Genomic DNA, 14,790 nt, shown 5'->3' with positions numbered 1-14,790 from the left:
AAAATGACATAAATATACAGTAAAATATACAAGGGTTTATCTGTAATATCCTTGAGAGAGCAGTTTTTAAAAATTCTTCAAGAAATGGTGTAGCTGAAGATCTTAAGCGCTAAGGAACCTAACAGTTTGGGGACTATGTCTTCTAGGATCAACAACAAAGTTCCATGATGACTTGAAAAAACATTCATCAAGCATTTCTTGCCATTTGATAAGATAGAATTATTTGGTGTTGTTTCTTAGCATATTTTAAAAATAAATATAAAAAAAGGAAATTGAAGATTTTTATACTGGAAGAACATTATTATGAATAAATTCTTGCAGCTACTAATCTCTTAATTCTGTGATTCAAAAACGGAAATACAAGTGATGATAGTGTTGTTACTGAAATTTACTTGGCTTTCTAAACAAACAGCATAGTTAGTCTTTGAACAAGATAGATTCTCTTAATTGCACTAGAAGACAGGTATTTGGCTCAGGTATGCCATTTCTTGAAGGCTGGCCACCACATTTGCCTGACAATTGCCACCCTAATTGCTTCTGCTTCTTCAGATTCCCTCTTTCTCTAGCAGGCAAACAAGAAAGCTTTATTTGTGCTTGGAAATACATCAAATCACTCTAATGAAACTTCACTTTTCAGAAGTACTGTCAAAAATGTACAAAGTGAGTTTCTTCTCTTAAAAATGAAAGATGGATAGATGTAAGCTCAAGTAGTAAGAGTGAAGAGTGCCTAGCCTTTCTTTTGCTCTTCAGCTCCATTTCCAAAAACATGTTTTTTTATATCTGATACAATCTGAAAACTCTCTAGAGAAAGAGAGAGAGAAAAAAAGAATAGCTTCATTTTTGACACTGTAAAATTTTCTTGAGTTTTTCACATTTCTGCCTGTTTCTCAATACCTGGAAAAATTTAAGTCTTTAATATTTAATTTATAGCACATTTTTAGCTATATTTGTAACAAAGAATGTTCAAATAATGAATTACATATCAACTATGGTCTCAATAAGTTATATTTTAAAATAAAATATTTTTAGCAAAAAACATAAATATAAAACATAATAAAAATGCATGTTCCTAAAATACTTAGAAATTCCAACCACTAAAACCCAGGATAGAGTATGTATACTGGGTTTTAGTATTTCCATTTGCTCCCCAAACTTTAGAAAATATATGTTAAAATGTAAAAATGTTTATACTATAATACTATATGTGGTCTCTGTATATGAAATTGAATATGTGCATGTATTAGTCTATAAAACTTAGTTTAAAATAACATGTAAAAATACTACTGTCTTTCCGAAATAATTCAGAACCATGAAAGGGAAAAAAAAAGACCAGTCGATATAGTGCATATATATGAACCACATTTTTACCTTAAGTACCTCTTGGTAGCTAATTTCCTAATGGTATTTTTGCAGTCATACTTAATTCAAATATAAAGTAGTTTCCACTCATTAGTTAAGTAGTGGACTGGTCTCAGAATGCACACTTTTAATTCATCCTTGGACAAAGTTACAAATTTTTACATGTGACAGATATTTAGAGTTGCTTAAACAAGTCAAAGCTTGATTAAAAGTTAAATTCTCACATGTCACTGGCATGTTCACAAAAATCAATATGGAAGAGTAAGGGAATGTTCTTGAATAAGACAGAAATGGGCAAGAATCCTGGAAATGCCATAAAGAACACAAAGACAAACTATAGGTGGCCAATCTCCAGCCCAGGTATAGAAAATTAGACAAACAGAGTTGCAGGAATGTTGGTTAGCAACAAAATGCAGTCACTATGTTAGAATGAGTGCTGGGCATGGAATGTGTGATCAGTAGACCTGGTTGAGAGGCAAAACTATCACCACTGAACCTTGTATCCTTGGGCAGCAAGTTAATTCCTATAAATTTGGAGAAAATAACACCTACCTTATAGAACAATTTTAAAACAGAACAATGTTCATAAAATTTGTAAAATATGTATTGATGTAAGCAATGTACCTATACTTTGCAAAATACTACACAAATTCTTATATTTATTGATACAAATAAGATGGAATTTCTTACCAAGGATGAATTCCAACTGTGGTTCATTTGGAGTCTTCTGGATACCTATAAATAATAGATGCAAATTCAGCTTTAAAAAAAATCAAATTATCAAGAATATGTCAATATATATTACTATGCTTCATCGTGACCAGAATGAATAAATACATTATTTGGCAGAATGAATAAACTTGGTTTATCAGGCCTATAAATAATCAGTTCTCAGGGCAGGGCATAATATTTATTGCAGAACTAGATGTGACTTAAGATTTGATTGGTCATTTTATCTCTATGGTTATAAAGAAACCAAGAAATGTTGTTTTTGTAAGCCATGGCAAACAGAAAACATATTTTACAACTGTGTTTCTTTTGGATGCAATGTAGACAGAAGTGTATCCTTCATAAAGAACCCCCTTACCAAAATACTCTCTTAAATGGATTTTTTCCAAGCTACTCTGACCTGCTGTAAATAGTAAATCAATAACAAAAAAGATATCTTCAGCTAGGTTATGATGGACATTATAGTGCTGGTTATTCTACTAATTTATTAATAGCTCAAATCAACATTTTATAAAATGTTTCCATTCTTTCGGTTAGCAATGTTTAAAAAATATAACAAGATGGCTAAATAATTTAAGATGAAGTAGGAGGGAAAGTGCGTCTGGGGACAAAGGTACGGAAATGGAACCATCTAATGGCTAGAAGGTAGAGTGATCAGATTGTGGGAAGTGATATGGGTAGATGCCTGAAGACCACACACAGTGTAGAAGCTTCCTAAACAAGAGTGGATGACTGGATGTATGAATGGATGCCATTTGTTACAACTCAAGGGTGGCCAAATAAGTAAAACTAAAATGTATGGAAAAGTAAACTATTTAGCAATAAATGAAAGAATATTATACAAATCCTTTCCTTGCTTATTTTTGCTGGTGCATTCATCAGATACTATTTAAATTTACTGGCATTTGGTCACTAATACATTTTAAGAATTACCCTTTTGTACAAAATTAACTGCTTTTATTCACAGAGTTATTTATTTACTTATTTATTTTGCACAGTAACTGTATATTTTTTTCTTCTGTTGATATTTAGCAATTGCTTTGGTTAACAATTTTAGATTTTACGAGAGGTTAAAGTGACAATCATTAGGTAGGCTTTTGTGAACTTGAAATGTCTGGAATTTTTAAAAGGTCATTAACAATCAACTCTGCTTTAAACATTGACAACCAAATTTCTCAAAAATGCCTCCAACCAATACAATTTTCTAAAGATTAGCTTTATAATGTAAATTAAAAGAGAAGGTTAGGCATATATTGGCCAGTGTTAATAATTGGACTATAGGAATCTTCTGAAAAGAAAAGAAAAAGGCATAATTCATGCTAAACAATAAAACCCAAACCCTAGAATTTTAAATATAAAAGCAAACATACAATTCTTCCAATGATTTTAATTACTTGAGTAATAAAAAATGAATTTTAATGTTCACATGCAAACTTGACCAAATCTCCACTGGCTCTGTATTTGTGGCTTAGTGCTCTTTGGTATGGCAGTGACAGTCTAAATTTCCAGTGTAACCATTTTTTTCTTAATGGTTTCAACTTAACTTCCTTTTGGGTTTAAAGAGAGAATTTCTACAGTATAAAAAATATTCCCATATAAGATTATATAAATACCAATAGAAGTTATTCTTAGAAAGTATTAGTGTCTAGAGGGTATACTTAAAAAGTATTAGGCTCTTAATATATATTCAAGAGCTTTGATCTTGTTACTTGATATTTAACCGTTTCATAGATTATCATCTATCTTACCCAAGACAAAAGATGAGAGGCATATCATACACTCACACCACCAAGGCAAATAGTGCAAAGGAAAAAATATTTAGGTAATTTCATGCCATTTGTTAAAACCGAAGTTCCTATGAATCTATGAATACATATATATGTGTGTATGTTTCGTCCACCCAATTTGCATCTTTAGATGCAAAAACAGGGAGGGATACACACATACTTACTCGTGAACTGACAGTCCCCGGGATCACTGGCCTGGGCTGTAGGAAGAAAGTGCTGCCCTTCTTCTGATGCCCCTTCCTCTTTAATTTCCATGATCAACCTTCACAGTTTTAAAATTTTCCAAATTGTCTTGTCCCAATGTCACTTCCAGTGATTTCTGGTTTAATGTAGATGTATCTTCACACTAAAGATCTGATATCCCACTCTGAAATTCTGTACCTAGGAAACATCAAAAGTTAAAATTTCAGTCATATTGGAGTTCAGTACAAAGCTAAAAATTAAAGGTAGGTAGAGACTGCAACTACATTCAAATAAACTTTCTTCCTGCCTACTCCACTCATACTTTCAGGACCATTCCACACAATTAATGCATCATAAAGTCTAGGTTTAATAGGTATTCTCAAGGCAATTATTACATAGTCATATGAAAGATTTCTAAAACATGACAGGTATATTATTTCTCTTCTAGTTCATTCTGAAAGATAGCAGATAGCTGTAGAGGCTGCTAACTTAGTATAAAACCTAATTTAGCAGCAAGAGCATGTAGCATCTTGTCAAGACATTACCATGTTTTGGCAAGGTGAATATTACTATCGTTCTTTCCATTAGAATTGCCCTTTACGCTCATCTCTCCATCCACCCTTGTTAGAACATTATTACTGACCACATAAAAAATAATTTGGCATGACATTCTTCTTCCAAGATGAGCCAACAGGTTATACAGGAGAGTTTCCAACCTCATTATTATCCATGGAGTCTTTTGCTGCTCTGCTTGATAAAGGTGTAATTGTTTAATGATCATGGTATATGCTGAAAAGAACGAATAATTCTTCTAAAAGCTAAAGCTCAAGGAGAAATGAAAGCAATAGAAAATTGATGAAAATTAGCATGGGGAAAGAAAGACACTCCAAGAATTTAATACCCTGTCATACAGACAGCCTCAAATACTTACAAATTCATTTTGATATTTAGCATGATATATATGACCAAGAATAAATTTTTTTAAAAAATCAATGTTGTTTTAAATCAAGTTACCAGCTGAATTAAAATGTTTAAAAATATTTAAATATCTGTCCAATGCCATGTAATGAGGTAGCAGTAGTCAAGTTTGGTTTGGAATATTAATAAGGTCTCAAACTTCACAAACCAACAGCCTCACTCTGTGGTTCTTGGTAAAGTGGTTTCATTTATAATTCAGCTCTAGTGTGAAAAAATCTGGCAGTAATTAAATTCAAAAGCTTCTTGAATTTTAGAAAATAGTAGAATAAAATTATGGATAAATACATATTGGCTTCTAAGGATGCAATCAAGAATATTTCTGGGGATAGAAGGCTATTGCACCATCAATTAGACCAAATCCATCAATTTAAAAATTATGTTTTGAATTAATAATAAAGCTTGAACAACGATCATGCTTCCTAATTTTTTTTTACCATTAAATTTAGAAGTCTTTTCTGATAAGAACACACACACTTCATAGCACCACGTTCTCCCAAAGACCTATGACAAATGCTAACAGTGAGATAATATCTGTAGCAGACTGCAAGGCATGTGTGACTTGGACGTGAGGACTATATAATTTGTTAACTTCACTATATTTCTTGACCAAAGACTCAATCCACAATCCTGATCAGTCATCTTCAAATGCGAAAAGGAGGCAATATGATGAATCCTAGCAAAATAACACTTTAGCACACTATCGGTGAATAATTAATGAAATAAATGTCTAACTCTGTGTATCGGTATATGTGCACTTGTATAATTTGAGGATGGGAGGAGAAGACTGATGTAAGATGTCTACAAAGGCTCATTAATGTGGTCCCATTTTAAGCATACTACCCATGCAAAACTAATTCGCTAAGTGAAAATAAATTCAATTTTAGAGAGAATGAAGTTAAATACACAAAACAAGAATTATGAGATAACCTCTTGATATTCGTTTATTTTCACTGAGGACAAACTTAAGATTTGGTACTTGTTATCCAAGCACACACTTCAGAAGGAATTAGTCACAAAGCTCATGAAAGTAACTGCATTTTTAGCTGTTAAATAGAGCATTTACCTATGGTTATAACATACAACAGTTTATTTTCTGTGCCTACTTGCAAAATTTTTTCCACAATAATAGACTGTGGTTGTTGTATACCACAAGCATGTTTAAAAGAGATAGCTTTTAAGCATAGTTCTACTCAGGCCAGTTCTCACATCTTTTATCTTACTCAGAAGAGGTACAAGCTGAATGGTCATCATACTCATAATACTCTTGGTTCTCTCACCCTCCCCCAGGGACAAAAGATGATTGGTAGTTATAGTTCAGTTACGTTTAATTGAACAATATTTCTTACTGACCACTACAATAACAGATATTTGTTAATATTTTGTACATCTCACAGTATAAACGGCAATCTGACAGACACATAAAATCATGCAAGAAGGTTATTATTAATTAGGAAGACAAGACTAACAACACACATTGAAAAACAGGAGACATTACATAATGAGGGGGCAAATGTGATGCACTCAACATTAGTACAGTGCTGTTCCCTCACTAGTGATAGGTAAATCAAGTAGCATCTTTGTATCAAGCTAGTGTTCTGGTAGCAAATTGCAGGTACAGGAGATTGGTGTTAAGGAGAATGCCCTTAGTTATTATGGTTCCTTTTTAATAGCATATTTCAGGGATAGTGTTGTATATCAGAGTTCTCATCAAATTTGAGATTTTTAAAAAACGGAAATAGAGATTAAAAGAAATAAGAAAGATAAAGAGATTAAAATAAAAGTACAGAAGATGAAAGGAGCAGTAAGAGGTGTCAGATTTCTTAGTGATTACATGTAAAAAGTTATAATGAGGGCAATCACTTTGCAAATATTAAATAATGCAACTTATTTACCTCACAGTCATCTATAGAGACCAAGACATGTTATTTTTTAGTCCAGTGTAGAAAATGGCAAAACAAGTTTGAAGAAACAAGGTGTGCTAAATCCTCTACCTCTCCTTTAGTGAACTACAGTGATGTACCTGTATGGTCAAATTCCAAAATTTTTACATAATGAGCTGAAGACACTCTTGAAATCCATGAAGTTGGAATCAGAGGTAGACAAAGACAGGTAAGGGAGACCAAGTCAGGGTTCAGGGAGTGGTGCTTCTCTCTAGGACTTTAAATCCCTGAAGGGAGGAGAACTCACTGGTGGATGGCAAGTGGATGTCCTGTCTCCATTGCAAATATAGGAGGAGCCATCTTTCAGGTTGTCCCTGTGGAAACTTTGAACTTTCTAGTGGGAGTGAAGAGAGTCCAAAAATCAGATGGGCAGAGGGACACGGCCTCAGTTTAAACCCAGCGTTTCCCTCTGCTCCTCTCACTCATGGATGAACCTGAGAAAAGACTCCTGGCTCTCAACGTGTGGATAAAAAGGAAGCTGAGCTGAGACCTAGCACATGTTTCTTATAAAAGGGATATGGTGACCCTGCAGCAGAGGTTATAGTGTTGACTTTCTAGGCCAAGAAGCAGATAGAGGATATGGCCAAAACTCAGTAGGTTTTCTTTGCCATCTAGAGACAAGATGAGGCCAGTTAATCAGAAAGCATGAGAGAGGACAATCTATGTAGCAAGGGTGTCCAATCTTTTGGCTTTGCTGGGCCACATTGGAAGAAAAAGAATTGTCTTAGACCACACATAAAATGCACTACCAGACAGCTGATAAACTAGGGAAAAAAATCACCAAAAAAACTCATAATGTTTTAAGAAAGTTTACAAATTTGCGTTGGGCCACATTCAAAGCAATCCTGGGGCCGCAGGTTGGACAAGCTTAGGCTACAGGTTACTCCAGCCAGATGGGGGAGCAGTGACTGGGCCAGGATTGCTGTGTCTCAATGGAGGATAGCAAGTATCCACCCAGTAACAGCATGAGTCCAACGAGTTCCATTTGTCCCATGCCACATGGTCATGTGAGACCCTTTTTCTCACACAAATGATACTATCTTAGAAAAAGAAGCAGGGAAAAGGGGAGTTAGCATAAAGATACTTAAACACAAGTGTTTTCAATAGTAGTGAATAGAAAGTTAAAAACTTCTATTCGTTTACTTTTGTTTTGTTTAGTTTTGTGCTCTCATTTAGTGAGTGCTTATTATGACCAAAATATGAAGAAAAAAAGTCCTTTCAATAAGAATGAAACTTGCCATTCCTACCACAAATTTAATTTTTTTCTAGTTAAAATCACTTTTAATGAAATGTTTTAAAAATCCCTACATAGTTCTCCCTTTAAGATAAAAAAAAGTACAGGAATTTATTGGGGGGCAAGGAGGGGTGGGGCAAGATGGCCAACTAGAAGCAGTGGTGATCAGAGGATTTCATCTAAAAGAAGCAAAAGAGCATACAAATCCTGTACCAGCCACCAAAGTATCCAGTTCTGTCATCAGGACTGGCTGGCATGATCCAGAGAGAAAAAGGAAAAGCAGTGTGGTGTGGCTGCCCACCTGAGAGCCACACAGGGCAGGGGAACCCCCACACCCAGACAAGGGAGGCAGGAAGTAAGTGTGCTACCCAGCCTGGGGAACCTTGCTTTTTCCAAGGAACTGTGCAACCCATAGATCGGGAAGATCCCACTCATGAACCCATGCCACCAGGGCCTAGGGTCCCAACCACAGAGCCACGCAGATTCTCAACAGCCACTTGACTGGAATCTGCTTAAGTCTGCCAAGCTTGTGGGGGGAGGGGCGGCATCACCACTGCTGCTGTTGCTTGCTGTCTAAGCCTTATGAGTTCCTTGGGGGAGGGGCAGCAGCCAACATTGCAGCTGCTAGCTACCTAAAACACTAAATTCCCAGTGGGGAAGGGTGGCAGCCATCACTAAAGCTCCAGGCCACACTTTTCCCCTGCTGAAGCCAGGGAGGCTGGATGACAGGGTCCCAAGAGGCATTCCCCACAGCCCAGTCACCAGCTATGGCAGACTGCAGCCAGACTGCCTCTTTAAGCCAGACACTGACCCATCCCTCCTCACTGGGCGAGGCCTCCCTACAACTCCAGCCAGGGGCTCAGGGACAGAACTCTGATCTCCCTGAGCCTGAGCCCCTAGAGAAAGGGGTGGCCATAGCCTCTGTGAACCAGCAGACTTAGTCTTTCCTTCTGCTAGCTCTGAGGAATCCAGGCAGCCCAGAAGAGCAGGTTTCCCTTCAGCGCAGCACATTCCCTCCACCACGGGACAGCGAAAGTGCTTTGTCAAATGGGTCCTGCTTCCCATGCCACCCAACTGGGTGAGACCCCCACAGGGGTCATCAGACACCCTATATAGGAGCATTCCTACTGGCATCAGATCAGTGCCTCTTGAGGTCAGAGATCCCAGAGGAAGGAGCAGGTACCCATCTTTTCTGTTCTCCAGCCTCCTCGAGTGACATCTCCAGGTACAGGAGCAAACCAGATGGATAGGGCCTGAAGTGAACCTCCAGCAAACCACAGCAGCCCTACAGAAGAGGGAGCTGATTGGTGAAAAACAAACAAAGCAACAACAGCAGCATCAACAAAAATGTCCCCACCAAAACCTCATCCAAGGGTCAGTAGCCTCAAAGATTGAAACTAGACAAACTCATGAAGATGAGAAAGAAGAAAAAAAAAAAAAAAGATGAAAACCCCAAAGGTCAGAGTGCCTCTTCTCCTCCAAACGATAGCAACACATCTCCAACAAGGGCACAGAACTGCATGGAGGATGAGATGGATAAATTGACAGAAGTAGGCGTCAGAAGGTAGGTAACAACAAATTTCACTGAGGTAAAGGAGAATGTTCTAACCCAAGACAAAGAAGCTAAGAACCATGATAAAATGTTAACAGGAGCTGCGAACTAGCAAAAACAGTTTAGAGAGGAATATAAATCACCTGATGGAGCTGAAAAACACAGCACAAGAACTTTGTGAAGCATATACAAGTATCAATAGCCAAATAAATCAAGTAGAATAATTTCAGAGATTGGAGACTATCTTGGTGAAATAAGATAGGCAGACTAGAGAAAAATCAATGAAAAGGAACCAACACAACCTTCGAGAAATATGGAATAAAATTTTCAAGAAATATGAGACTATGTAGAAAGACTGAACCTACAACTGATTAGAGTACTTGAAAGAGGGAGAATGGAAACAAGCTGGAAAACACACTTCAGGATATTATCCAGAAGAACTTCCCCAACCTAGCAAGACAGGCCAACATTCAAATTTAAGAAATACAAAGAAACCTACTAAGATACTCCATTAGAAGATCAACCCCAAGACACATAATCACCAGATTCTCCAAGGTCGAAATGAAGGAAAAATTATTAAAGGCAGCCAGAAGGAAAGGGCAGGTCACCTACAAAAGGAAGCCCACCAGACTAACAGTGGACCTCTAAGAAGAAACCCTACAAGCCAGAAGAGACTGGGGGCCAATATTCAACATTCTTAAAGAAAAGAATTTTCAACCCAGAATTTCATATTCTAATTTCATATTCATGTGGCTTATGAAGCCAAACTAAGCTTTGTAAGCAAAGGACAAATAAAATCCTTTTCAGACAAGCAAATGATGAGGGAATTTGTCACTACCATGACTGCCTTACAAGAGCTCCTGAAGGAAGCACTAAATATTGGAAGGAAAAACCAGTACCAGCCACTGCAACAACATACCAAAATATAAAGACCAATGACACTATGAAGAAACTACATCAACTAGTGTAGAAAATAACCAGCCAGCTTCATAATGACAGGATCAGATTTATACATAACAATATCAACCTTAAATGTAAATAGGCTAAATGTCCTTATTAAAAGACACAGACTGGCAAATTGGATAAAAGGTCAAGACCCATTGGTGTGCTGTATTCAGGAGACCCATCTCATGTTCAAAGACACACGTAGGCTCAAAATAAAGGGATAGAGGAAAATTTACCAAGAAAATGGAAAGTGGAAAAAAGCAGGGGTTGCAATCCTAGTCTCTGACAAAACAGACTTCAAACTGCCACAGATCAAAAAAGACAAAGAAGGGCATTACATAATGGTAATTCATTCAACAAGAAGATCAATTTAACAAGAAGAGCTAACTATCCTAAATATATATGCACCCAATACAGGAGGACCCAGAGTCATAAAACAAGTTCTTAGAGACCTACAAAGAGACTTATGCTCCCATACAATAATAGTGGAAGACTTTAACACGCCACTGTCAATATGAGACAGATCAATAAGACAGAAAATTAACAAGGATATTTAGGACTTTAACTCAGCTCTGGATCAAGTGGGCCTAAGTTACTCTCCATCCCAAAATAACAGAATATACATTCTTCTTACTGCCACATGGTACTCTAAAATCGACCACATAATTGGAAGTAAAACACTCCTCAGCAAATGCAAAAGAACTGAAATCATAAAAGTCTCTCAGATCACAGTGCAATCAAATCAGAACTCAAAATTAAGAAACTCACTAAAAACCACAAACTACGTGGAAATTGAATAAAATTGAACAACCTGCTCCTTAATGACTCCTGGGTAAATAATCAAATTAAGGCAGAAATCAAGAAGTTCTTTGAAACAAATGAGAACAAAGAGACAATGTACCAGAATCTCTGGGATGCAGCTAAAGCAGTGTTAATAGGGAAATTTATAGCACCAAATGCCCACATCAGAAAGCTAGAAAGATCTCAAATCACCACCCTAATACCACAATTAAAAGAAATAGAAAAGCAAGAACAAACAAATCTAAAAACTAGCAGAAGATAAGAAATGACTAAGAATTGAGAAGAACTGAAGGAAAAGAGACATGAAAACTCTTCAAAAAATCAATGAATCCAGGATTTGTGTTTTTGAAAGAAAAAAAAATTCAATAAAATGGATAGACAGCTAGCTAGACAAATAGAGAAGAAACAGACACAGTGAAAAAAATGATAAAGGGGATATCACCATTGATCCCACAGAAATACAAACTACCATCAGAGAATACTATAAACACCTCTACCAGATAAACTAGAAAATCTGGAAGAAATGGATAAATTTCTGGACACATACACCCTCCCAAGACCAAACTAGGAAGAAGTCGAATCCCTGAATAGACCAATAACAAGTTCTGAAATTGATACAGTAATAAATAGCCTAGTAACCAAAACAAACCCAGGATCAAGCGGATTCACAGCTGAATTCTACCAGAGATACAAAGAGGAGCTGGTATCATTCCTTCTGAAGCTATTTTAAACAATTGAAAAAAGAAGGATCTCTTCAAGGAGAACTATCAACCACTGCTCAAGGAAATACAAGGGGACACAAACAAATGGAAAAAGTTCCATGCTCATGGCTAGGAAGAAGCAATATTGTGAAAATGGCCATACTGCACAAAGTAATTTATAGATTCAATTCTATTCCCATCAAACTACCATTGACACTCTTCACAGAATTAGAAAAAAGAAAAGAAAAAAACTACTTTAAAATTCATATGGAACCAAAAGAGCCTGTGTAACAAATAGAATCCTAAGCAAAAGAACATAGTTGGAAGCATTGCGCTACCTGACTTCAAACTATACTACAAGGCTATAGTAACAAAAACAGCATGGTACTGGTATCAAAACCGACGTATAGACCAATGGAATAGAATAGAGACCTCAGAAATAAGACCACACATCTACAAACATCTCATCTTTGACGACCCTGACAAAAACAAGAAATGGGGAAAAGATGCCTATTTAATAAATGGTGCTGGAAAAACTGGCTAGCCATATGCAGAAAACTGAAACTGGACCCCTTCTTTATACTTTATATAAAAATTAACTCAAGATGGTTTAAAGGGTTAAATATAAAACCCAAAACCATAAGAACCCTAGAAGGAAACCTAGGAAATACCATTCAGGACATAGGCATGGGCAAAGATTTTATGATGAAATTGCCAAAACAATTGCAACAAAAGCTAAAATTGACAAATAAAATCGAACTAAACTAAAGAGCTTCTGCACAGCAAAACAACAACAACAACAGCAAAAAACTATCATCAGAGAGAATAGGCAACTTACAGAATGGGAGAAAATGTTTGTAATCTACCCATCTGACAAAGGCCTAATTTTCAGAATTTACAAGGAACTTAGACAAATCTACAAGAAATAAACAACCCCATCAAGACATTAAATGCCTTATACATGTAAAGATGTTTGGTAGCCTAAAACAATTATTTATAAATTTCTTGTGAATAAATCACAGACATAAAATCTATAGATGAGCTAAACCTTTAGGGAATGCACACTGTGGGGCCATGGGGTGCACCACTCAGATGTCCCATCAAAAGACCTGCTGTGAGAAATACGTGTGGCTGAGCCTTGAGCCTCCATGTCTGCAGAGTACTCCAAGGTCCTCAGGAAGGCTATGTGCTTCCTAGATTGTTTCCAGTGCCTACCCAGGCAGAAGTATTATAGTCAGGCCATTTCTGCCTGATGTGGGATTTTGCTAACAAGCAATCTTTGCTCTGGGGCTCCCCATCAGCTTGGCCAAGACTTTCATAAATCTGTACTGTAGTCTGAGGTTCTTCCTGTGTAATTCCCCTCCTTCCCTCTCTGTGCAGAAGTGTCGTACAGGTGTATTACAGTCTGAAGATTCTCCTTCCCTGCTCTCTCACCTTTATCCTTCTCAAGTGTCCTCCCAATAAATCTTTTGCACATCTCATTTCATCTTGGCATCTGTTTCTAGAAGACCCAAACTGACACAAACACTTAGTAAACGCTGCTATGGGAATATGTTCCCTTTTTCATGGATTCTTTCACATTTTATTAATTTATGTATCTATCTATATGTATGATGTGTGCGCATTTATTTGGGCTGATTCTTGACAGAACAGAAATTCTCAGACATGAACAAAATAATGCACAAACGCAAGAGTTTAACCAATTTTTCCTCCTATGAAGCAGCATACAAGTAAGAAACTCTCCTGTTGGTATTCTCTATTGGTTTCTAGCCAAGATTTAAAACTCTCTCTGAGCCAATTATGGAGTTGAGTTGATGGCAACCTCTGATATCAAATATACAGAAGAAATGGGTCACATTACACCCAATGGCTTTCTACATCCCATTCTATCATCCTCAAATGCATCCCTAATTGACATACCTTCAAATTCTATGGGCCAGGTTTAAGTGCCACCTCATCCATGATGACTTCTCTTTCTTCAGCTGAAAGCAATATCATGCCCTCCTAAGTTCCCCTAATAACTTATCTTACATAATTTATTACTGCTTATTTTCTACTTTATATATATATATAATATACATTTTTTCCTCTGCATTTTTATAAAATAACTCTATCAGAATGTAAATTTGTTTTTCTTTATTTCCCCATAGCAACAAGATTGATTCCAATAAACACTAGATAAATCTATTCATCCATTTATTGTATAAACAAACATTTATTAAGAAGTCACCATGTGCAAGGCACTGAACACACAGAAATAAATAGCTTAGGATTGGTCTTTAAAAGAATTCAGTCTTAGTAGGAGGAAATCAAGTAAACAGTTACAATAGACAGCCATCCCACTACTAGGTATATACCCAAAGGATTATAAATTATTCTACTACAAAGACACATGCACACGTATGTTTATTGCGGCACTATTCACAATAGCAAAGACTTGGAATCAACCCAAATGTCTATCTGTGACAGACTGGATTAAGAAAATGTGGCACATATACACCATGGAATACTATGCAGCCATAAAAAAGGATGAGTTTGCGTCCTTTGTAGGGACATGGATGCAGCTGGAAACCATCATTCT

The 14,790-nt window shown here is 36.5% G+C and overlaps 1 protein-coding gene across 3 annotated transcripts in view; it reads right to left on the bottom strand.

The window, feature by feature from the left end:
- Window positions 1-14,790, bottom strand: part of INPP4B (inositol polyphosphate-4-phosphatase type II B) — a 551,727-nt gene that overhangs the window by 415,066 nt on the left and 121,871 nt on the right. For all 3 annotated transcript variants that reach the window (XR_001884600.1, XM_017867638.1, XM_017867644.1), the window contains exons 3-4: window positions 4,040-4,256; window positions 2,050-2,094 (exon numbers count right to left, since the gene is read on the bottom strand). Coding sequence is in view for 2 of the 3 variants with exons in the window: in XM_017867638.1 (XP_017723127.1) it covers window positions 2,050-2,094; window positions 4,040-4,130 (136 nt within the window). In the remaining variant the exon portion in view is untranslated. The remainder of the gene's footprint in view (window positions 1-2,049; window positions 2,095-4,039; window positions 4,257-14,790) is intronic.

The sequence above is a fragment of the Rhinopithecus bieti genome, unplaced genomic scaffold (assembly GCF_001698545.2).
Source record: "Rhinopithecus bieti isolate Rb0 unplaced genomic scaffold, ASM169854v2 scaffold_761, whole genome shotgun sequence".
NCBI lineage: Eukaryota > Metazoa > Chordata > Mammalia > Primates > Cercopithecidae > Rhinopithecus > Rhinopithecus bieti.
The sequence above is the reverse complement of the archived record's forward strand: the minus strand, read 5'-3'. Positions and strand labels throughout refer to the sequence as shown.